This window comes from Elgaria multicarinata, chromosome 7, assembly GCF_023053635.1.
Source record: "Elgaria multicarinata webbii isolate HBS135686 ecotype San Diego chromosome 7, rElgMul1.1.pri, whole genome shotgun sequence".
NCBI lineage: Eukaryota > Metazoa > Chordata > Lepidosauria > Squamata > Anguidae > Elgaria > Elgaria multicarinata.
Genome location: NC_086177.1, coordinates 5727754 through 5752047, shown reverse-complemented (window position 1 = coordinate 5752047; position 24294 = coordinate 5727754). Strand labels below are relative to the sequence as shown.

Below are 24294 nucleotides of genomic sequence, written 5' to 3'. Positions count from 1 at the left end.
CATTAAAAATGGCTTAGATTAACAACTTTGATAAAACTCAAAACAGATCATGCAATAGCTGATTGCACTGAGTCGTTTCAGAGAATTCTACAAACTACTGGGTAAAATGTTGCTTCAGGAGATCAGAACAATAAAAGGAAGAGAGGTATAGTAATACACAAAATAAAGATTTGTATTTTCAGTTGATTTTTAATATTAATTACATTCTTTACAATATGCCCATTGTCCGCACTGGGTTTTAGCAGGCGAACGTTGCCACGAGAGAATGGGGGAATGCACTGCAGCACTGCCCAGCTGAGAGTCCCTAAACCAAAAGTCCTTTGCCAAGAGTGCTCTGTCTTGAGCTGTGCTCCAGGGTGGTATTTCATGCCTTGCTATGAAATCTTTAGCTGGGCTTCTCACATTTAGCTGCTAGAAAAGTCCCCTCAGTAAGGGAGATGCTGCCAGAAGGAGCTGCATGCTTTGCAAGCCAGTCATTTTGGGGGGAAAGACGAGGTCCAGCCCAGGACACGTTGACACCTGAGGCAGACAACTGAAAACTCATTTACACTCCACCAGGAAATTCTCCCACAGAAGCTGCATTGAGATGAATGGGAGCAGCACAAGCACATTGTTGTATGTTTGTGCAGCAGCTGTGGGTTTCAGTGCAGCTTATGCAGGAGGCCTTTCCTGTCAGCTTTGTTCCATGGTTTAGATCCCTCTTTCTCCCTCTCTGCTGCCCTTAATGACACCCAAAATCTGTGACCTCAGACAACCCCACTTTACTTAGCCTCATTGTTGGGTCCGTTCTGCGTGGGATGGAACGAGAAGCACAGATCATTCTGTTTTTTGTAAGGCCCCCGTGCTATTTGCAGTTTGTTCATATTTGAGGCTTAGTCAGACGAGATGCACTGAGCCAGCTGTTTCTCCTCCTTAATCATCCAAAACCAAGACAGGAATTGGCTTTCTTATGCAGGAAACAGTCTATCAAACTTTAGTACTGTACATTCAGATGTCTCTCTCCTTTTGACAATATAGCTGACACCTCCCATTGGGTCTCATCCAACTAGACCACCAGCAAATTGCAAACAAACAAGTTCTGAAGACAACGCTTTATTTCTGGAAAGAACCTGGATTTCTTGGCTTTTTGCAATGATGGTATTGCCAACATTCAAAATGAACTGGAAGGGTTGAAGAGATCCGGAACATTCCTTTTCAGAATTCATATGATATAAAGATACAGCTTCCCTTGTTACCATCAAAACAAGTGATATTTTAAATGTTATGGTCCGTGGTTCTCTGTAGCAATTCTTTGAGTTTCATAAGTGATTATTTTTGGACAGGTAAGCTATGAGTGCCACAGCAACCCCTACATAGATGCCTGTTCCAATAGTGATGGATAGCACAGCCAAGAAGAGGGCTCGTCGTGAACTGGAGCTCGCCTGGTGGAAGTCTCCTTTAGCAATGGCTTTGTTCGTCTGCAAGAAGGGGAAAAGCTCTCGTTAGTGAACCTGGATACAGTGTACTCTTCAATCTTTAAGAGAAAACTTAATTTTGTAGCAGGAAGAGACACTGATAAAAAATGTAGGAGGTTTTTTTAAAACGACAACGACAACGACAACACTACTGCCAGGGTAGAAAAAGCCAAGCTCTGCAAAGGTCAAACTCATTCGACTATTAAATCTTCACATAACAAAATAAGGGGCTGAATTGTCATGAACAAAGTGATAAACCCAATAAGAGTTTCTAAGGACTCGGTATGTGGTTTCTACTACCTGGCATCCTTTTCTGGCATACCCAGTTGCAACTCCCTGCCTTAAATAATTTTCTGATTTTAAAAATAATTGGCTATATAATGCATTGTAATGAATGAATTCTATTGTGTGGCTCCCCCAGAAGTTTTAGACTACAACTCCTAGAAGCCCTGGCTATTGGCCATGCTGGCTGGGCCTCATAAGAGAAGCAGTCCAAAACAACTTGCTTAGCCCTGGTTTAGTAAATCTGTTTCTTTTTATGTGGGTCTTGATATAATTCCATAGTCAACTGTAGTGTTGAGAAATAGTTTTGAAAAACGAATAAAGTTTTTACAAAGAATATATCAGCAAATTGTAATGTAAAAAGCATTTGTCCTAAAAAAATAATTTTAAAAAGCCAGTTTTGCTGCAGAGCACAGCACTGATTAGCTGGAAGTTAGTATCTCCTGCCCCTCTCGGATGGATTGTGCTTTAAAAAATAAGTGCAGAATGAATGGTTGCTCTTGCACCATTTAGGAACAAGCAAATAAACAAAAAGGCATGCCATTTTTTCCCAATTAAAATCATTCCTCTGAAGCTGCTATTTGCCCCAAAAGATGCCCATTTGATACCAGTAAGTTTTCCCCACAGGGCAAATAGCTTTGCAGAGCCAGGGGCAATCTTAATCAGGAAAACAGCACAGGGGGGAAAGATAAACCATCCTCCCCAGCACTGCAGTACCAGTTTCATTTGGGGACCCATGCAACTGCTAGTAATTTTTATTGTTTTTATGCAAACGTTCCTAATCATAAATCTCTCCCATAACACCTTGTTCCACCCTTTAGTGGCATGGTGGAGTATACACAGGCATTTCACCACTGTTCCTCTGTTTTTAGATTGGGGATGAGTTACAGCCTAATCCTGTCCAGGCCTTCTCAGAAGTAAATCCCATTGAGTTCAGTAAGTGTGTATAAGACAGCAGCCTCAGCTTCTCATGTCTAAAGTATAATATTACCAAGAGAATAATATCAAAATAATAGGAGAGGCTCCAAACAGTAATATTATCAACCAAACATATCTAAAGAAACATATTGATTTTAAATTATTGGTATTCAAATAAGGACTGAAGTGGAAGACCAATGAAAACTTCTCTCCTTCCAAACTTCTTCTACCCCCCTGCAATGGAAAAAATACAGGTGTTCATCAAAACCTACATAAGGAATATAGATAGATAGATAGATAGATAGATAGATAGATAGATAGAGATATATGGCTCAAAACATGCTTGCTGTATCATGTGGATACATGTGGCTTTTATTTCTAAAGCTTGGCAGTTCCTTGTCCCCTTGGGTTTTGCCTTTTCACTCAGCAAAGCCCAAATGCTAAAGTACAGTATTGTCCTGGAAGAAATATTATTACCGTCATGAAAATACACAACCAGGACTGGCCCAAAACAGTGTGGTGGTTGAAAAAGGGAATGCCAAATCGCAATCCCTCTTCCAGTAATTGTCAAGGGGCACAATCCATTTGGAAGTTCTCCTGCACAAGTCCCATTGAACTGAACAGGAGCTGGACAAAACACTGCTGAGATCTGCAGGTGGGCAGAAAGTAGACTGGGATCTACTGATAGCTCTCTGGGAGATTTTCAGTAGGATCAGCAAAGATGTTTTAAGAAAAGCAACAACAATGTTTCCCCCCATCTAAACTAGGCTGAAGAAAGCTGGGAGTAAGGAGGAGTTGACTTGTGTGTGAAAGGGCTCTGAGTTCAGCGAGTTCAGTACTTGTACTGAAAACAAATTCCTAGGTTGCTTCCAGATGAGGCTTTTATTGTGCCATTGACCTGGCTCATTCACCAAATTTGGTGGGGGTGGGGCCAGAGGTCCAGATGACGTTGTTTTCCACTTGTGTCCCTCCCATGTTTTCCCACCACTTCTTCTGTCCTTTCTTCTGACTTCAGAAAATCTATTAAGAAAAACAAAGACAGAATAGCTGCACGATGCCTTCTGGCTGCTAGCGCTAGGATGCCCTCCATCTGGAAGCACTCCTAGGCTCAAAATGTACAAAGTGGCAGCCTGCTCTTTCATTGACTTTCGCAGCTGGCTCTGTTCGGAGGATCTAGGTGTTCTAGTAGAAAACAAAGTAGATCTGACAAGTTTGAAGTCTGCCCAGCCCACATCATGCTCTAACACTGGAGTGGACCAGATCAGTGTCATGCTGCCATGCTTAATGGCAAAATCTGCCACCATCTCACAGAACCATTGTAGTGTGATCCTCTCTCCAATCAATCTTCCTTTGCTGTCCTAAAGGGCACCTTTGCAACAACTATGAGTTCCAGCACTTTCCTTTAAAAAAAAAATCCTATAGCCAGACTTTGGTTGGCATCCAGATGAGTGATGAGCCAATTTAATACTGTCTTCGGGCTGAAATGTTTTCAGTAGCAGGCAAAGAGCTTTCATAAATAAAAGGTCTGGCAAGCACAATGCACAAACAGAATTCTAAGTCGGGGATGGACTTCCCATCAGTTAACAGCACGAAGCTGGTTTGACAGCAGACAGGATTAAAGATAGCAGTGCAGGCTTCCTTGTAAAAGGTCTTGGATTCTTCAGCACTGATAATCTTTAGAGGTCTAACATGAATGTCTAACATGAAGTCTGCCCAGCCCAGTCTTTATTGTCTAACATTAATAGGATTCTCATCCATTTGTATAAGTTGTCTCCATTATTTTCTCTGCAATACAGCAGTAGCCCTAGTGCTATCAAAGCTGCCAAGACAGCAAGCCTGGCAGCAATTTAGAGGAATCAGTGACATTCAAAGGATCACATGTGCTATATGCTTTCATGACTGAAGGGTATATTTAGCAGATAATAGTTGATCCACCAATTTTAAAAAAACATTCAGAGCTCTTTCCATCCTAGGAGAACCGGAGAGGTTCCTTGGTTAGTGGAAAACAGAACTAGAGACAAACTAGACAAACAAATATAAAGACAATATAAAGACAAACAAAGCTGGACATAGGTGATATACTAGGCAATAGAAGCCAAATTGGTTAGCTTCTAGGTATACTACTTTCTTGTTCTCTGTGTCCCAGGCAGTGGAGGCTGGTGGCTCCAACGTCAGTGGGGTGGTGAATTCGCTCCAGGTGTGAAGCACTTTGAATAGCTCCTTTAGAGTTTTAGTTAGCTAGTTGAATATTTCATTTCATTTTAAAAGCAACTAACCATTTCTGAACTTCTCTCTACTTGGTGATTTAATAAAGATACTTAATTGGAAACTGGACTTGATTTAATTCTTTTGTCTCAACTGAAGGCTGGCCTCATGCATGCACTGGATGCCTTGGCAAACACACCGGGAATCTCTAGAAAAGCCATCAGCCTGGATTCTCACATGTCCAGGTTATGAATTATTAAATATTAAGTAGGAGTTATAAATATGTGGATGGTGGCAGCCTACCTCTGAGGAATACAGGCAGAGTGTAGGACACGGAATAACAGGGTCAAGTTATAGGAAGTCAGATTCCAGCTGGACATCAGGAAAAACTTCCTGACTATTAGAGCAGTACAACAATGGAACCAGTTACCTAGGGAGGTCATGGGCTCTCCCACACTAAGCGGCAGCTGGACAACCATCTGTCAGGGATGCTTTAGGGTGGATTCCTACACTGAGCAGGGGGTTGGACTCGATGGCCTTATAGGCCCCTTCCAACTCTACTATTCTATGATTCAAAGAGTGTCTTGCAACCTGTCCTAACGCACAGGGTTAGAGAGGGTCTGACGTGGAATAGGACGCTAGTGAGGTGGGCAAGGTTGCTCTCTCCTGCAGCCCCAATCTGTACCAGGCACCCCCACCTGCAATGTGTGTTGCCAAATTGTAATCAAAACAAATGAATCACTTTTGGACGATACAAATTGTAGGCGCGGGGCCCTGGTTCCAGACTGAAACTGCACACTAGGGTCCCAATTCAAGCTGAGTCCCCTGCACTTAGAGTAAAAAAAGAAAAGAAGTAACTTGTAGTCTGGTCCTTATTAAAACACCCATGGCATGGGCTGCATGGATTCTTCATTCTCTCCCACATTAAGAATATTAGCAGATGGAGAAAACTGTATTAAATAACATCTGTTATTTTTTATTCTCATATGAAAACTGTCTTGTGCTTCACATGAATAAATTCTGGGATAAAAAATATTCATTGAACTGTGAAGAACTGTGAAGTCACTTACAAATTCACTAATGCACCAGAAAGCAAGTAAATTATACATTAAAGCACCCACCTTAATATCTGCACTAAGCAATAACCACATTCCATCTCCTAACTAACATCAACCTGGGTGTTTCAAATATATGCCATAGGCAGGACATATGGATATAATCAGCAGGATAGGATCAGAGTGATCAAACAAGAGAGGATAATAATTGCTGTGTATTATCCCTGCCGCAGTACAAAAATGGAGACACAAGATCATCCTATCACCTGCATCAGGAGTCCTATGCAGCTTAGTTGCTTCTGTCCATCCAATCTTTGGATGCCTTCTCACCGCTGTACAAATGGTATGGCACATACCTGCATAGATGGCTAAATGCAATAACAAAAGTGTACATTACCTCATGTGACAGATAGAAGGCGGCAATTCCCAGAGGCCAGAAGCAACAGAGCATGGAGAACACACTAAGCCCAAGATGGTCCCTGGGAGGCATCATAAGGAAATGGTCTTCGCTGTCGGTGTCACTTGAGTAATCACTCTGGAACAGTGAGAGGAAGGACACATAAAAAGGACACCTATTAGCAAGGCAAGTCCTTCCTGCCTGAACTATTAAAATCTACTACAGGGGTGGGAACCAGGTAGATGCTGGTGTACTGCAACTCCTATCAGCCCCATTCAGCCTATCCAATGATGAGAGGTGATGAGAATTGCAGTCCAACAACATCTGGAGGGCCATGCATTCTCCATCCCCGGTCTACTGTCTTCAGAAGGCTGCACAGGGTAATGTCTTAAACTGACCAGGTGAAAGAATCTTAAAAATCTAACATGTATGGCCGGCTTCATCGCTGTCAAGGCCTTGGGAAAAGGAAGTTAGTAATTTTTTAATCACTTCTTTGTAGAGGGCTTCTTGAATGGATAGGGGACACTGAGAAAACAGTGGTTTGTCTAAGGGAGGCTTCCCCAATGTGGTGGCCTCCAAATGTTTTGGACTACAGCTCCTATTGACCCTGATAACAGGTCATGCTGGCTGGGGCATTTGAGAGTTGTAGTCCAAAACATCTGAAGAGCACCACATAGAAGGCTGGTTTAAGACTGAGGGCCTTGCTAGACCTGGTGGAAAATCCGGGGGAGAGGAGGGGAGACCTCGCGTTATGAATAACACGAAATCTCACCCTTATTCACACGTGAGCCATGACAAGCTCTGGAGGAGAGCCATCGCGGCCGCCATTTAATTTTTTTTTTAAAGCAGCAGCAGCAGCAGCGCAGGAGCCAGGAAAGGTAAGCAGGGGTTGTTTTTTTTAAAAAAATTCTCCTTCCCCCCCATCTGTGATCTTCCCCCCTGGCCCCGTTCTCCTTCCCCCCATCCGTGCTCTCTCCCCCCGCCCCCGTTTTCCTTCCCCCGCCCACCCGCAATGTCCAATCCCCCACCCGCAATTCCCCCCCTATGTCGCCTGGTCCGTGATTCCCCCCGATCTCCCCTGCCTCCATTTCCCACCCACCCCATGTCCCCACCGTAGCCCTGATGGCCGCAGCACTCCTGTGGAGCACTGTGGCCCGTCCACCGCTTTTCCCGGCTACTAGGGAGTAAATCCGGTAGCCAGGAAAAGCGGCGGACTTGGCTACACGCCTGTGGTCTCAAGCTCAGCCCGAGACTGCAGGAAAAACCGGGCCTGAAGTGGTGCCAATTACCCTGGGCCCAGCCTAGGATACCCTGTGCGTCATCAGGACGCACAGGGGTGAGCCCGGGGCTCACACCCGGCTAAAGCCCCATCTAGGAAGGCCCTGAGACTATTCCTCCTTCTCTTTTATCTGCTTTGGGTCCTCTATAAACCAACCAGGGGACCTGTGGGAGTGATTATGCCAACTGACTCAGTCATCCTACTTTTCATAAGCTGACAGAATCTTCAAAAAGCTATCAAGATCATTGAGAAAGAGGGCAGTGTAAGGTCTATAGACCCCTAGTAAAACGATTCCCTCCTCTTTCCCCAGCACAACCAGCTCCTGGGTGAGTCATCACATGGCAGCAGCCTAGGACTGCATAAGGCTGATCATAATGTTGTCAGCTTTTGAATTTTTTTCTTTAAAAAATGCTAGCACTGTGGTGTGGCTGCAAATTGGAGGCTTCTGGGTCAGATGGCAGAACCTAGAATAAGTCTTGGTTGTGCAGAATGAAATTTGCTATGTCCACAGAGAGTCGAGGGGAGAAAAATGGAGCTTCCCCTTGTTTTTCTGGCAAGTGGCCAATGAAGCAAAAACAAAAGAAAAGGAAGTCCACCAGCCAGGCATATTTTTCTGATCACTTGACAACTCTACTGTGCCAGGGGAAAATGCTAGGAAGGTTAAATACAGCCTACAGACCTTATGTTGCTTACTCCTGTTCCAGAAAGTTTACAATAGGACTGATTCTCTGGTCCTTTACCCCCTAACAGAATCGTTATTGGACAGAGTTTGTGGCAATTCCATTGGACCAAACCTATAGCAATGTCCTGATGGAAGAAGCTAGGAATAGCACACAATATCTAGGACTACACACTGGCTAGGTCTACACCAAGCAGGATATGACACTTTGAAAAAGGTTTGAAAACTGTATATGGAGTGTGACTTGGGCCCCAACAGTTGTCACTACTGTTATACACCATTTTAAGGCAGTAGTGTAGATCCTGCAACTGTCTAGTAAAGGTCAACGTATATTTCTCTGTCAAAAGCGACTGAGATTTCCACAGAATGGAAAAGCACTGTTGGAATATTAATATATTTCTGCACAGCATCTATTATTTATTTGACTGCAAGTAGAATGCCTTCTTAGGTCATCCGCATGACAAACATTTTTCTGGAATATGTACTTTGGAATACAACTAGTGTCTCTCCTCTTTTTTAAAAATTGTGAATATCAACAAAACAATACAAAATCATGAAAACAGAAAGAAAATACATCACACATACAAGAATATCCACAGTTTTCATCTAACAGTATACTCTCTGATGCAATGGTGCTTCTGCCAGTGGAATGGCGAGGGAGGCATGTTTGCAAATTCTCCCTTGCCGCTATCGCCTTCTCGTGGCACCTCCCACTGTTCTAAAGGATCCCACAACACTTTGGAGCTGATTTTGAAAGGGTGCAGTGGACAGGGGAATCAGTAACCTTGCCTGCCCCCTCCCCATTTCACTCAGAGGCCTCTGCTGCATCAAGGAGCCTTCCATCAGCAGAGGGCCCCCAACCGGATAGAAACTTAAGGTGCAATTCCATGCATGTTTAGACAGAAAAGCTCATACAATTCCCAGATGCCCCAGCTAGCCATGCTGGGTGGGGGATACTGGGAGTTGTAGAACATTTTCTGTCTAAACATGAATAGCATTGCGCAGTTAAGCTACATTTTGGATTTAGGAAGTGAGCAAGTCATGGTCCCCTACATGTTATTGGACTCCAGCTCCCACCAGCCCTAGCCAGCACAGCTAATAATGAGGGAAGAAGCAGGGCCGGCGCTGACATAGAGGCCAGTCAGGCGGCCGCCTAGAGTGCCAAGGTAAGGGGGGCGCCGGACACCATGCCCAGAAGTCGCCCTCTCACTTCTAGAGCCGCTGTGGCCAAGCGAGGGCAGCTTCTGGGCACGCTGTTCCGAAGCCACCCTTCCGCCCCACCCCCACCCCAGCGTACCTGGCTTGGCTTCGGCTGGGTGCTGTCTGTCCGCCCCCCACCCCCCACCCCAGTGTCCCGGCTTGGCTTCGGCTGGGCGCCTGCCCAGCCGAAACCAAACTGGGATGCTGGGGGGGGGGGTCGGTTGGACGGCTCCATGTTCTGACGTCCAGCGTGCACCCAGCCGAAGCCAAGCCAGGTACGCTGGGGTGGGGGTGGGGCGGAAGGGTGGCTTCGGAACAGCGTGCCCAGAAGCTGCCCTCGCTTGGCCACAGCAGCTCTGGAAGTGAGAGGGCGACTTCTGGGCATGGTGTCCGGCGCCCCCCTTACCTTGGCACTCTAGGCCACAGTGTCCTATCTGTAAAATGAAGCTTATTTTGTTCAGTTTCAGGCTGCTGCAAATTATGGGGTGTTGGTATTATCTCTACTATGGATACCGTAGCCATACTGAGTGAACTTTCTAGATGTTGAGCAATAGCTATACTGATGTAAGTAATGAAAAGAGACATTTCTGAATAAAAGAGCACGGCAGCTCAAGTCCCAGTCCACTGAGCCCCATGTGCAATGCTATTCAAACTTTTCATAATTCAGTATTTTTATTATTCAATGTTTTGTTTAAACCTGAATGGCTGTCTATCAAATCCGCCTAAACAAGCACTGAATTAGTCATAATCATTTGACTATCATTTGCAGGCCTGGCAACTTCAGAATGATCAAAAACAGTTTTGTGCCTGAATAGTTAAAATGCAGCCCTGTTTACCGATTGAAGAGTTGGTGTGAGCATGCGTGCACGTATGTTTGTGTTTCTCAGTAGTTTCCACTAGCTCCTCCAGTCATCATCACTCTGACCTAGGCCGTAGCTAGACCGAAGGTTTATCCCTGGATCGTCCAGAGGTCAAACCTGTTCATCTAGGTGACACACAGGGGATCCAGTGCTCAGGCAGGGGCGAACCCTGGATGATCCCAGGATAAACCTTAGGTCTAGCTGTGGCCCTAAACTGTGAGCCTCTTGAATCTTGTGCAGAGCCTTTGTAATAACACAGAGCTCCTATTTCCCATCCTTAGGAAAAGAGACAGTGGTTACAGTGGACATCTTGGACTGGGAGGGGTACTTGCTCTCACAGCCAGCCGTAAATATCCTTGCGTCCTTTGGAGTCCCATCACCAGAGGAATCTGTGATGCCAGCACCTCTTCAACCCTGACGAAGTTGAAGTTGGTGAGCGCCCCGCCACTCACCTTTGACTCTGGGCCCTGTGTTATGCCCAAGTGCCAAAATCAGTAATGGCATAAGAGGAGCCCACTTCAGAAGAACTGCTTGCATGTTGAATCAACATGTGAGTGGGGGCGTATTAACTATCCCACTAGGAATGGGGAAGGAATTGGTTTCAGTTCGTGTTTGACCAAAATTGATCCAATTTGCACCTCCTGGAACCAAATACAGACTCAACCCCAATTTGTGGTTGGAAATCTGTATATTTCTGAGCTTGCAATGCCCTTTGGGGCAACAACAAATAATTGTTCAAAAAAATGCACAGAAAAAGGATGTGTACATTTGAAACATGTACACATGCTTTAATGAATGGGAGAAAATGCGTACAATTGAAAATGAGCACAAAAATGCATGCATTTTGAAAAATGAACACTGAATTTTTCCATGCAGGAAAAAGAAGCAGCTTGTAACCTGATATGGACTCAACTCAGGCCTTAGCTAGACCTAAGGTTTATCCTGGAATCATCCCGGGGTCATCCTTGTTCATGTAAATGACACACAGGATATCTCCGGAGCAGGCAGGGATGACCCCGGGACGATCCCAGGATAACTCTTAGGACTAACTAAGGCCTCAGAATGAGGTTAGCAGTAGAAATCGGAGAACACTGATGAGCTCAGGTTTTGCTTCTTTGTACATTCTGTAATTTTGAACATGCTGGCTTATGTGGATGTCTTTGCATGTACAGGCTTCCCTGCTGCCAACACTCACTATGTATGTCCAGTTGTGGAGATGGTCATCATGGTCCTGCTCATACACTGATTCAAAGCATGAGCAGTTCTTCTGAACGGAGCTAGAGTATAACCCATAAGTTAACCCATAAGTGCCCTGCCATTCGGCTTCCAGTGAACACATGATGGGCTATGAGGAAGATGAAAGCATCAGATCCTAACCACCAACTAGGAATCTGGAGAAAATAAAACTCTACAGATTACTCAGAGTTGTACCTTGCATAGGTCTATAGTCAAAATCTGAGTGACATTAAGAATAAGTACACAAACGAAATAGGCATTACGCAAAGGTAAGGAGGGGAACTTTGGGTGATAATACAAATTAAGAGTTCTAATCTGTGTTTTGGAAAGATGCAGTTGCTTAGACACATTGCTGAGAGTGACTATGAAATATGCATTGCACACCTAGCACGTTCCAAGGAAAAGACACTCAAAGCTACATCAGCTGCCAACAGACAAAATATTATTTCCCTTGAGAATTAGTATCTAAACTCCAGAGTGCAGTTAGGTATAGTATTACCAAGTAAGCATTTACTGGCCAAATAAAGACTCAAAAACATTTCCCTTATTTTAAGGGATTTGAAATTGAGCCATGAGGGACTATGCTATTCTTCTTCTTTTTCTTCCTTTTCTTAATTGAAGCTTTTATCAGGCTGATTGACTGGCAGAGAGAATGAGAAGAACAAAATAATTTCCATTAACTGGCTGCCTTAAATCGATTAGACCAGCAGATTAATTTACAATGCATTCAAGTTTGACACTATTGACTGATACTTGGGCAATGGAGGAATACAGTTGATACAGTGGTTGTGCAGGACCGGTGGCCCTCCTGATGTTGCTGGACTACAACTCTGATCATTCTCTGACCATTGGGCATTCTGGCTGGGGATGATGGGAGTTGGAGTCCAACAACATCGGGTGGGCCACATGTTATGCACCCCTGCCATTTGGCTTCCAGCGACTTTTCACCATACTTCACTTCTTGATTTTGTGTACACACTGGTGTGATAAAAAGACACCTAGATTTAATTGTATTTTTTTTAAAAAAAAATTAGCTGTGAGGTTCTTTGCAGACTTCTTTTTCCCAGTTATAGATACAAGAACTGGCTGTTGCTTGTTTGAATATAAGACGAGCCATACTGGATCAGACCAAGGGTCCATCCAATCCAGCATTCTGTTCACACGGTGGCCAATTAACTGTTGACTAGGGACCCACAAGCAGGACACGGTGTAAAGGCACCCTCCCACCCATGTTCCCCAGCAACTGGTGCACACAGGCTTACTGCCTCAGATACTGAAGATAGCACATAACCATCAGGGTTAGTAGCCATTGATAGCCTTTGCCTCCAGGAATTTATCCAACGCCCTTTTAAAGCCATCCAAATTGGTGGCCATCACTACATCTTGTGGTAGTGAATTCCATAGTTTAACTATGCGCTGTGTGAAGAAGTCCTTCCTTTTATCTGTTCTGAACCTCCCACCAATCGGCTTCACGGGATGACCCCGGGTTCCAGTATTATGAGAGTGGGCTGCCTGAGTCCCATGCAATGCAAAATAGTTTGGTGAGCTTGGCTGGTTGCGGTCACAGCTTTAGGGTAAGCGCTGGGCAGAGCTGCTGGGTTATTTGTGGGGGAAGAAAGAAAGTTTTGTGGGGGTGAGGGGGTGAAGGAAAGGAAAGGAGAGAGGGGAGAAATAAAAGAAAAGCCCCCCCCAAAAAAATTGTCCCTGTGTTGTGGATTCAGAATATGGCAACCCTATCCAAACCATGAATTATTTTGTACACCTCTAAGTCTCAGACATGTCAATTCAAACTGTTTTCTTTGAAGTAGCATTGATGTCCTTGTCTCCCCAGGTGCACATTTCCTAATCAATTAACAGAACAATGCCATGCTTTCTGAAGGAGCGTTGTAATGTTGAAGCAGTGACACCCATCAGAGCAGAAGCAACGATACTTCTCCAGCCTCCTTTCTTTTGCTTTTTTTTTTTTTTACCAGTCACACCTTTGAGGATAGGAACAGGAAGGCTTCAGGATGTTGTGGATCCTTGGTGCCTCCCCTAACTGACCTTAGGTGAGCAAGCTGCTGTGGTGCTTCCCCCAGAAGCTGCAGGAGGCAGGGGGAAACAATCAGCCTCGAAGGGGGGACTCTGGAATATCCTAGGGTCCTTTGGACGCTCTCCCAGGAACCATGGGATTGTTCCCTAAAAGCCTTGAATTAGAATATCTTTCTCAATTTCTCTTGAATGTTGCATTTTAATTAAAACATTAGCCTGACTTAGTGGGAGGGCCAGGGCGAATATAATTCCCCCCACTTTTAGAAAAAAATAATTTTCAGTGCCCCAGTTTGACATTTTTGCCATGGCAAAAATTATTAAAAAAATAAACTCAACAGCTGCATAAAAGAAGGGAAATCCAGACAGCAACAAGACCTGCTTAATTTTATTTTATTTACATTTTGTAATATGCTCCTTTTTTGGCACAGAACTTTCTGTTGGCAGCTGAATGTATTGCTGGCACTGTTTACACTATAAGGAAAGGTCCTTGGAGCAACATCAATCAACTAAATGTTTAACATAATTGTCTGCCAGGAAACCTGCATTTGAGCAATGATATTGAAGATGACTGGGCATCTAGGGAATAATATTGATTCCTATACAATTTTTAGTGCAATAGCTGAAGCAGGGGTAGGAAATGTGTGGCCGTCCAGATGTTGTTGGATTGCAACTCCCGTCTGCCCTAGCCAGCATAGCCAATGGTGATGGAAGATGGGAGCTGCAGTCCAAAAACATCTGGCAGGCCACACTTTCCCCATCCCTGACCTAACGGTTTAAATGAAATCAACTGGACTAAAATGCACTTCACTTTCACTAGATTGTGCTCAAGTGGCCTTTCCTTCCAATCCTCAAATAAATAAATAAATAAATAAATAAATATTTTTCTCCATCTATGGAGAGATCTCCAATAACATTTGCTATGTACAACCTAAGAAGGTGGAATGAAATCTTTAGGACCGGGATAGGGATTTCTTCCCTGTGGAGAGATGCCTTCTGTGACAAATTGATAATTTATGTTATTGTTTATATGTGTATATTTAAGTGTTTGGTTCAGGTTTGGATTTGCTGTGGCCAATTCTTTTATTTTCAGGAAATGGTAAGTCAGGGGGAGGGGGGAGTTTAAATGGTGAGCCGTGTGAATGTGTCGTCTGATTGGTTGGTTGATTTGAATGGAGAGAGAGTGGGGAGTGTGAGACAGTTAAAGAACGTTTTTAGTCAGTTAGAGGAGTCAGTCAGGGTTAGGGAGTTAGTGAGGGTAGGAGTGAGTGGGGTTTAGTAGAGGCCTGTGTCAGGAGAGTATTAGGAAAATGGGGTTATAGGATTTGGAGGTGGTTAGTATTCCCTGGGAGGTTCAGGGAGGTAGATGTATGTGGATAAAGTAGAATAATCTTAAAGTGTCTTTTAAATCTTTTTCTATACGAAGAAACTTTATTCTTATTTTGTTGAACAAGCACGTCTGCTCAGTCATATGTATTACTTCAGGTGGACAATACATCTGCACACTCACACACAAAGGTTTATTATTCCCTCATTCCTTTAGAAGATAAAGTATAGGGTGGCGGCGGCGAAGGAGAGGTTTAATAATAGACGTCACAGAGGCTGGTGATGCCACACCTTTCTTTGGGGCAATCCCTTGGGGGAAAGCATGCTGGTGGTGGGCAGGGCCAGGGCCCAAAGTAGGTGAAGACACTCCTTTTTCTATCCCTCCCCAGCAAGAAGGAGGACTAATTGCTCATGCTCCTAGGTCCACAGTTTGCCCGCTGCTGATTTACGACTTTATTCACCACCTAATCAAAATAATCGGAATGTGTAAGCTGTCTCTCTTGAGAACTATTGAGGCCTTAGGTTTATCTCAGGATCGTCCCAGGGTCGTCCCTGCCTGCTCCCGGGATATCCTGTGTGTCAGTTGCATGAACAGGGATGACCCTGGCATGATCCCGGGATAAACCTTAGGTCTAGCTAAGGCCTGAGTGTGAATTCATAATATGGAAGTTGTAGCTATGGCTGATAAATCTCCAAGGGCTCATTCACATGTGCAAGTGAATTGATGCAGCAGTTCCCAGGTGATGAACTTGGAGGTATGAACAGGCCTCTTAATTGTAAATCAACTGGTGGGAGCATACAAGTCACACTTACTAGTAATGAGCCATATTCTGAAATGCCACTGATATCACACCTTTTTTTTTAATTGTATTTGCTGCCTATGTAGGATGACCAGGTTCAAAAAGGGGCAGGGCTCCTGCACAGAAGAGTGAATTTCAGCACGTCCATCCTCTTTCACATCTGATCACCCTATGCTCATCATGCCCTCTAAGCTCCATCACCTCTATTCTTGCTCCATCCAACAGCATGACAAGCCAATGTTTCCCAAGCTGCTAAACACTGAGGAGCAGCTTTTTTCCTGAATTATATTGGAAGCAGCGTCACCAAAATGGTTTATAGTATACAAGAATAAGAATGACCTGCAATCAGAGGAGACTGCCCCTCTCCCCAGTGTTTCTGGATGAGTTCCTGTTCTGAATGTGCCTCCTGATGGGAAGAAAGCAAGCCCAGAGACAATGGGAAGCCTTCTTGGAGTGTGGGTAATTCTGCTATGTCTCTGCACTGGGAGTACTTCAGTGAAGTAATCACACCTGGCGCAGAGAGAAAGAGACTAATTGGAAGGCTCTGAGCCCAGAGCAGTGACTCGTGCGGAGAAGCAATGGACTGCCTCTTCTGTGGATGACTGCTTTGGGCTTCTAGCAGCCTTTAATAGAAATGGTTTCCTGTGGCACACTAATGTACCCAGGCACACTGTTTGGGAATTCATGCAACTGACAAGAAGAAGAAGCAGACCTCCCTGACCTCTAGTTCCTGGAAGTCATCGTCATCTTCCATGTCGTAGGAGAGTGCATGGATCTTGATCTCATCTGTGGACAGACTGACAAATTTGCCATCGGGGTAATCCAGGCTGTCTTTGGTAGGTGACCTGTCCTCAATAAAAGTTGTTTCACAGCATTCGGCACTCAGGCTTTCTCCCCATGATCGCAGCATGCTCTCCGAATACAGGATGATGTTTGGGTGATAGCGGGACTCCAATGTCTGTGGTAGCGTCTTGGGGTCAAGGAGTTGTTGCACTGGGTCATTCCTGGGGTAGTTTGGAGAGCAGAGAGTCCCAATCTGCCGACTCTGATACTGAGGGGCCGGGTACACAGACACCAATCCCTCCCTGCCCTCGGCCATCAAGTTCCTTGTGTTAATCAACCCATTCCTCTTCTTGCTATCAGCAGCTTTATTGTGCTTAAGCACACTTTCATGATCAACTAAGCCATCCATCCTGTGTTCCTTTTCCTCTTCTGTCTCAATGCACTGAAGTCCCAGTCAGGATTGTCACATGGGATTAACTGATTTCATTTTCCTAAAGCAGGGGTGGAAAAATAATGCAAATTAACATGAAAGAAATTGCCATCCAGTTCTATGATGATCCTCTGATAGAAGCTCTTAGCGACTGAAAATAGATTTAGCCCTAGGCCTTGCAAACCACTTTCCAGAGCATTTGGTGCCAATGATCATTGTTAATTAATTGGAGATCATTCTCAAAATAATTTCACAACGACACAGAGAGCTCTCTAAGATTACTAGAGAGTTAGTGTAGCATAATGGCTAAGAGATGGAGGTGTGGTTTTGGTTCAAATCTCACTTCTGTTGTGTACTTACAAGACGTTCTTTGGCAAGCTGCTATCCTCTTAGATATCTTCAAGATAAGAATAATACGGACCCAGGTAAAAGGGCTGGGGTTGTAAAATAATGCAAAGCATTAAATAAATATTCTTATCGTTATCAGTATTGTTCTATCTCTACATGTGGCCTTCAGAACCAAGTTAGAAAATATTTCTTTTAAACAGAGTAGAAAATACTGCACAAGAGGCATCAGTCTTTGTAAGAAAGAAAAGACAACACTATTATTGTATTTAACAGATTTGAATTTCTTGTTAAGTCTTAGCATTGTTAATATTTGTAACAAATAAAGACTATATGGAAGTTGCAGTTTAAAAATAGCAGTATAATACAGGACCAAAATAATTTGCCATCATTAAAAACAAACAAACAAAGACTGAATTATCATGAGAGAATTTAATGTTCTCTAATTGCAGCTTTTCAAAAGTGGATACTTTTGAAAATGGAGGAAAATTAGGTCCATATTGCCTCCATTAGAGATACACAATCTAATCCAATGTAATGACGGGTGGGTGCTTCCAGATGGACAGCTCTTAACGGTAGTAATCAGAAGGTATTATGCAACTGTTCTGTCTTTTTTTTTTCTACAGTAAGGAAAAGGACAAAAGAAGCAGTAAGATAGGGTGACTATATGAAAAAGAGGACAGGGCTCCTGTATCTTTAACAGTTGCATAGAGAAGGGAATTTCAGCAGGTGTCATTTGTATATATGGAGAACCTGGTGAAATTCCCTCTTCATCACAGCAGTTAAAGCTGCAGGAGCTATACTAGAGTGACCAGATTTAAAAGAGGGCAGGGCACCTGCAGCTTTAACTGTTGTGATGAAGAGGAAATTTCACCAGGTTCTCCATATATACAAATGACACCTGCTGAAATTCCCTTTTCTATACAACTGTTAAAGATACAGGAGCCCTGTCCTCCTTTTCATAGGGTCACCCTAAGTAAGAAAACACAGTGATGACGCTTGGCACCATAAAAACCTACTCTGGAAGCACCTTCTATCTCTGATTATATTGTAGCATCCATTACACCAAATCTTTGAACTTCTGGCAGTTGGAAGGCAACACAGCCCACCTCAGTTGGGAGCATCCATTACACACAAGAGGCAGAGTACTAGTCCAAAGGGAGTTCTGGTTTCACACACCCTCAACCTTATTCAGTTCATGAATATTTGCATGCTTGCATTTGTGCATTTGCAAAAATGGCAAAAGGCTGATTTTGAGTAGAATCTATTCACATTGCTTTGAGCAGATTTGGCACAGCAGCTGCTGTGAACATAAAACTAATTTGCAGATGAACTTATCAGGCAAAGCAGGGTTCAGTTTCACACAGATTAATCCTAATACTTAAAAAGAGAGAACTGCTAACACAAGCAAGATAAAAAGAAAATCCTGATCTGGTCCAAATTACAGAGGTTTTAATCACGTGTGTTTGAAATTAATTTTTGTAGACATAAACAAAAGGGTTTCAGATCATTTCTGGTAAAGGGTCTCATTCCATTAGGAGCTTTGAGGTGGAAAATATCCCATGAACCTGGTTTCTCCATTCATACTGCTATAGTAATGGACAAACTTCTCTCTACCACACAAACTATTAAAGGTATATGGCCTGGAATAGCTAAACCTTTGCTCTTAATTGCACAAAGAGACCTGTAGCCATACGTGAGTCTGATTCCAGTATATAAGAACGCAGAAGGATATGTATATAATTAATAAATTACAGCAACAAGTATTGTTTATTTTATTTATTTACAATATTTATATACCACTCCCCATTTGAAATTTTGGAGCGGTGTACAACATAAAATTCAATAAAAGCAGAATCAAACACCTTAAAATAGATTTTTAAAAGCAAAATGAAAGGTGAAGTGAGAACCATGGCTGATCATTAAGGGAAGGCTTCCTGGAACAATGATGTTTTCAGGAGGCACTGAAAGGAATACAAAGTTGGCACCTGCCTGACCTCCAGAGGCAGGGAGTTCCATAGGAGGGGGGCCACCACACTGAAGGCTCTTCCCCTGGTGGACTCCAATTGGAGGATGGGTCTATATATACCGTATTTCTTCGATTGTAAGACGCCATCGATTGTAAGACACACACTAATTTCAGTACCACCAACAGAAAAAAAAAACCCTAAGACACACCCGCGATTCTAAGACTCACCCCATTTTTAGAGATGTTTATATGGGGGGGGGGGGGGAAAAGTGCATCTTAGAATCGAAGAAATAGGGTAGTACTAGCCTTGTTCTAAAGCCCCTGCTCCCAAGTGCCGGTACATTTGTTGCCAGTGTAATACTATAGAAAGGCATGTTAACAAATCTGGAAGCAGAGGGACAGTGGCAGTACTTGGACGATTTTCTTTGCTATAAATACCTGCTAGCCCTGTAAACTATTCCACCAAATAAAAAGAAGAAGCTTTTGTTGCTGACTGCAACAAAATGCATTCAGAATGCAAATCTGCTCCCAGTTTTGCATTCTCTTTGGGGAGAACTACAGTGAAGTCATTATAAAAGTAAGCACTCTTAAATAGTTCTATTATTTCTGCTTACCTTTCCAGATCTCTAAAATACTTTAGATTAGCAGGTGGAAAAGAGCAGTACTTCTAGGCATGTGATTTCAGGCTCTCTTACTGTAACTCAGGGATGGCCAACTTCAACATTCTTAGAGGCCACTCCATTCTCCAAATGAAGGACAAGGGAAAGGAAGTATAATTTTGTTGCACAAATGCAGCTGCAGACCAATGATAAGGCCTCATTAAAAAGTTGCTAATGTATATTATTATTGTTGTTATTGTTATGTGTTGCTTCCTACCCAAATATATTTCTCTATGCCTTTGACAACAGCGTCAGCTAAGGATAGTGTGGCCTTAGCTAGACCTAAGGTTTATCCCAGGATCGTCCCGGGGTCATCCCTGTTCATGTAAATGACACACAGGATATCCTGGGAGCAGCCAGGGATGACCCCGGGACAATCGTGGGATAAACCTTAGGTCTAGCTAAGTCCTGTGTCTCCTCTGAATGAATGCTTGGAGGCGGTAATGGGCTGGATGAAGAAAAACAAACTGAAGCTGAATCCAGACAAGACGGAAGTGCTTGCTGTCAAGGGTCCCAACCTGGGTTTGGAGATGTGTCAACCAGTTCTGGATGAGGCTACACTCCCCCTGAAAGACTGCGTTCACAGCTTGGGGGTGGTCCTGGATCCATCGCTCCAAATGACAGCCCAGATAGATGCGACAGCCAGGAGTGCCCACTATCAGCTTCGGCTGATACACCAGTTGCGCCCTTTCCTAGAGTTAGAAGACCTAAAGATGGTAGTGCACGCGCTGGTAACTTCAAGGCTCGACTTCTGCAATGCGTTGTACATAGGGCTACCTTTGTACCTAGTTCAGAAACTTCAATTAGTTCAAAATATGGCAGCCAGGTTGGTCACTGGTACATCTAGGGGTGACCATATTACCCCAACATTAAAACCACTCCATTGACTGCCAGTTTCCCAGCAAAGTATAAAGTGTTGGACATTACCTTTAAAGCCCTACATGCTTTGGGTCCAGGTTACCTGCGGGATCGCTTTCTCCCATACAATCTGCCCTGCACACTCAGGTCCTCTGGGGAGAACTTACTTCAGTCAGCCAAAACAAGGCTGACAACTGTTACCCACAGGATCTTTTGTTCTGTCGCCCCCAGACTGTGGAATGGCCTGCCAGAGGAGATTCGTCAACTTAACTCTCTCTCTCTCTCTCTCTGAATTTAAGACAGTTTTAAAGACTAGCCTTCCCAGATGAATTTGAAACCTAAGAATTTTTTAAGATGTGTTGATTGTTATTTTGTATTGTTTTTATATGCTCTTTTAATTAATGTTATGTATTTGATTTATATTGTATTGTACTAATGTTGTTCCCCGCCTCAATCCAAAGGGAGAGGTGGGTGATAAATAAATTTATTATTATTATTGTTGTTGTTGTTGTTGTTGTTGTTGTTGTTGTAAAAAGTAGTCTCAAAGCGACTTACACAGTCAGTACAGAAATCCATGATTAATATAGTGAAGGGAAGAAGGGGGGTACCTTAATTCCCAGCAGCGCAGGCAGGAACAAAACGTTTCTCAGATTGAACACCAACCCAGCAAGGTAGGCTTACCTTACAAACAACTCAGCCTGAGTTAGGGGATAGTTAAACTTTACAGGACACTCCTAAGGCTTATGAAACAAGGGCCCAAGCCAGCACCCTCTGTTTCAAAGCCCAAGGCCTTAAACCTTAAGACAATAACAATTACCAAGAGAAAAGCTCTGGACGTCATACCAAGGCATATCTGGAATAAAGCACACACTTTCAATTGCGATAGTGGTCAGTTTATTTACAAAAAGGGAAGGGCACCAAACAAACTTCCTTGTGGAAAGCGTTCCATAAACACAGGGCTATCACAGAAAATGCCCATTCCTGAACTAACACGCCTCTAAGCTTGTCTCCGAAGGGGCATACAGAAAAAGGCCTCTGAAGCTGACCTCAGGGACTTGGCAGGTTCATACAGAAAGAGGCAGTCCTTGAGGTATTGGGATCCCGAGCCATGTAGGGCTTTATAGGTTAAAACCAGCACTCTGAAACAAACTGGCAACCAGTGTTGGTGAGCCAGAACTGGGCTTATACATTCATATTGCCTATTCCCAGTCAACATCCTGGCTGCCAAATTCTGCACTGTGCAGCAGTTTCTGAACTGTCTTTAAAAACAGCCCAACATATAATGCATTGCAGTAATCTAACTTGGACGTAACCAGAATGCAGTCCACTGATGGTAGGCTATCCCCATCAAGAAAGGATTGCAACTGGATTACCAACCAAAGCTGGTAGAAGGCACTCTGTGCCACGGAGAACACCTGAGCCTCTGATGCAAATGGTGGATCCAAGAGCACCCCCAAGCTGTGCACCAACTCCTTCAGGGGGAGTGTAACCCCATCCAGAGCTGGTTGCACTCCTCCCATCTGGACAGGGGAACCACCCAACAGCACTCAGCTTTGCCTGGATTGAGTCTCATTTTATTGGATCTCTTCCAGTCCATCACTGAGGCCAGACATCGGTTCAGCACATCCACACCAGTTGAAAAGGAATACAAGTGTGTGTCATCAGCATACCAATGACAACGCACCCTAAAATTCCACATGACCCCACACGGAGGTTTTATGTAGCTCTCAAACAACATGGGTGTGTGTGTAGAAATGACCACTACTGGAGGAACTATGGAGCTAAACAATACCCCACCAAGGATCACTCTCTGGAAACGACTGTGCTGCTAGAAGTGGGACCATGGCAAAGCAGTGCCCCAACGCTCAAGTCAGACAGCCGCTCCAGAAGGATACCATGATTGATGGTAACAAACGCTGCTGAAATATCAAGGAATCAGTTACCTAGGGAGGTTGTGGGCTCTCCCACACTAGAGGCCTTCAAGAGGCAGCTGGACAACCATCTGTCAGGGAAGCTTTAGGTTGAATTCCTGCATTGAGCAGGGGGTTGGACTCAATGGCCTTGTAGGCCCCTTCCAACTCTGCTATTCTATGATTCTATGAGTGTTAACAGGAACACACACTCCCCTGTCTCTCTCCTGATACAGGTCATCAAACAGGGCAACCAAGGGAGTCTCAATACTAAAAGCGGGGCTGAATTCTGGCTAAAATGGATCCAGAAAATCAGTCTCATTTTAGAGTACCTGGATTTGGGCAGCAATCACTCACTAAAGGACCTTGCTTAGGAAAGCGATCTGCCTAACCAACCTATAATTGTTCAGATCTTATGGATCCAGGGAGGGTTTCTTAAGGAGTGGTCTTACCACAGCCTCTTAAGGAGTGGTCTACTGTCACCAGAGCCACTCCGTTTCATAAGGAGGCATTTATCATCTGCATGATAAATGCCTCCTTCCCTGCTAGAAATCCCTGCTAGATTTCACCAGCCACGAAGGGCAAGATTCCAATATTCAAGTGGTTACATGTACCAGTCCAAGCATCTTGTCCACATCCTCGAGCTGTACTAACTAAAACTCATCTAATAATATTGGAACAGACTGCACTCTGGATACCTCATCAGATCGATCTGCTAAAACAGTGGAGTCCAGGTCCTTAGAGATGCAAGAGATTTTATCCTCAAAATGTGGAGCAAATCAATCATAGCAAGCTGCTGAGGATTCAACCACCTCCTTTGAGCCAGTGTGTAATAGGCCCCAAGCTCCACGAGTTGGCATAGGGAGGATGCAGTGGAGGGAGTGAAGTAGTGCTTCTTTGCTGCCTTCACCACCACTAAGTAGGCTCAATATTAGTTGTGTACCAGTGTTCAATTGCATTTGGCTCCATCAGACTCCAGGGGTCAACCATGTTAATGGGATCCCTGCCTTTGCAAAGGGGAAAAGACACTGATAGCCTAAAACTCACAAGGAGGTGATCTGACCATAACCAAGGTACGGTGGTGAATTCCTTCACCTTCAGATCACCCTTTTCCTGCCCTTCCGAGAAAACCAAGTCCAAAGTATGTCAACCCACATGTGTTGCACCAATGGCATGTTGGGATAGCCCCATGGCTGTCAAGGTGGCCATAAATCCTGAGCCACCTCTGATCTGGTGGCCTTGGCATGGACATTGAAATCCCTCAGAACCAACAGCTTGGGAGATCTCAACTCACATCTGAGCCACCTGTGTCAGCTCAGGCAGGAAAGACTGCTGGGTAGCAAGGCAGGCAATACCCCAGCAGGATCCCTAATCTGTCCTGCTACTCCAAAGCAAGGTGCAGACACACTACACCAGCACTTAATCTGGGGTGGGGGGAAGCCCAGAGTGAAAGGTAAACTGCAGCAACAACCCCTCCCCAACCCTTGAGCCTGCCCTGGTGCCTCTTCCTTTGCCCTCCTTTCACATCCATTCCATTCCCCCTCCTACTCAGCTTAGTTTCCCCCCCTCTCAATAGTCAACATTCCATAAACAGTGAGTCATCATTGGCCTGTTTTGGGGG

At 44.1% G+C, this 24294-nt stretch overlaps 1 protein-coding gene across 1 annotated transcript; it reads right to left on the bottom strand.

The window, feature by feature from the left end:
- Positions 1-847: 847 nt before the first annotated feature.
- On the bottom strand, positions 848-16963 carry SYNDIG1 (synapse differentiation inducing 1). Its single transcript, XM_063129708.1, has 3 exons — positions 16441-16963; positions 6312-6449; positions 848-1457 (listed from the first exon to the last, which is right to left on the bottom strand). The coding sequence occupies exons 1-3, from the start codon at positions 16909-16911 to the stop codon at positions 1299-1301; spliced, it is 768 nt and encodes a 255-aa protein (XP_062985778.1). The 5' UTR covers positions 16912-16963; the 3' UTR covers positions 848-1298.
- Positions 16964-24294: the final 7331 nt, after the last annotated feature.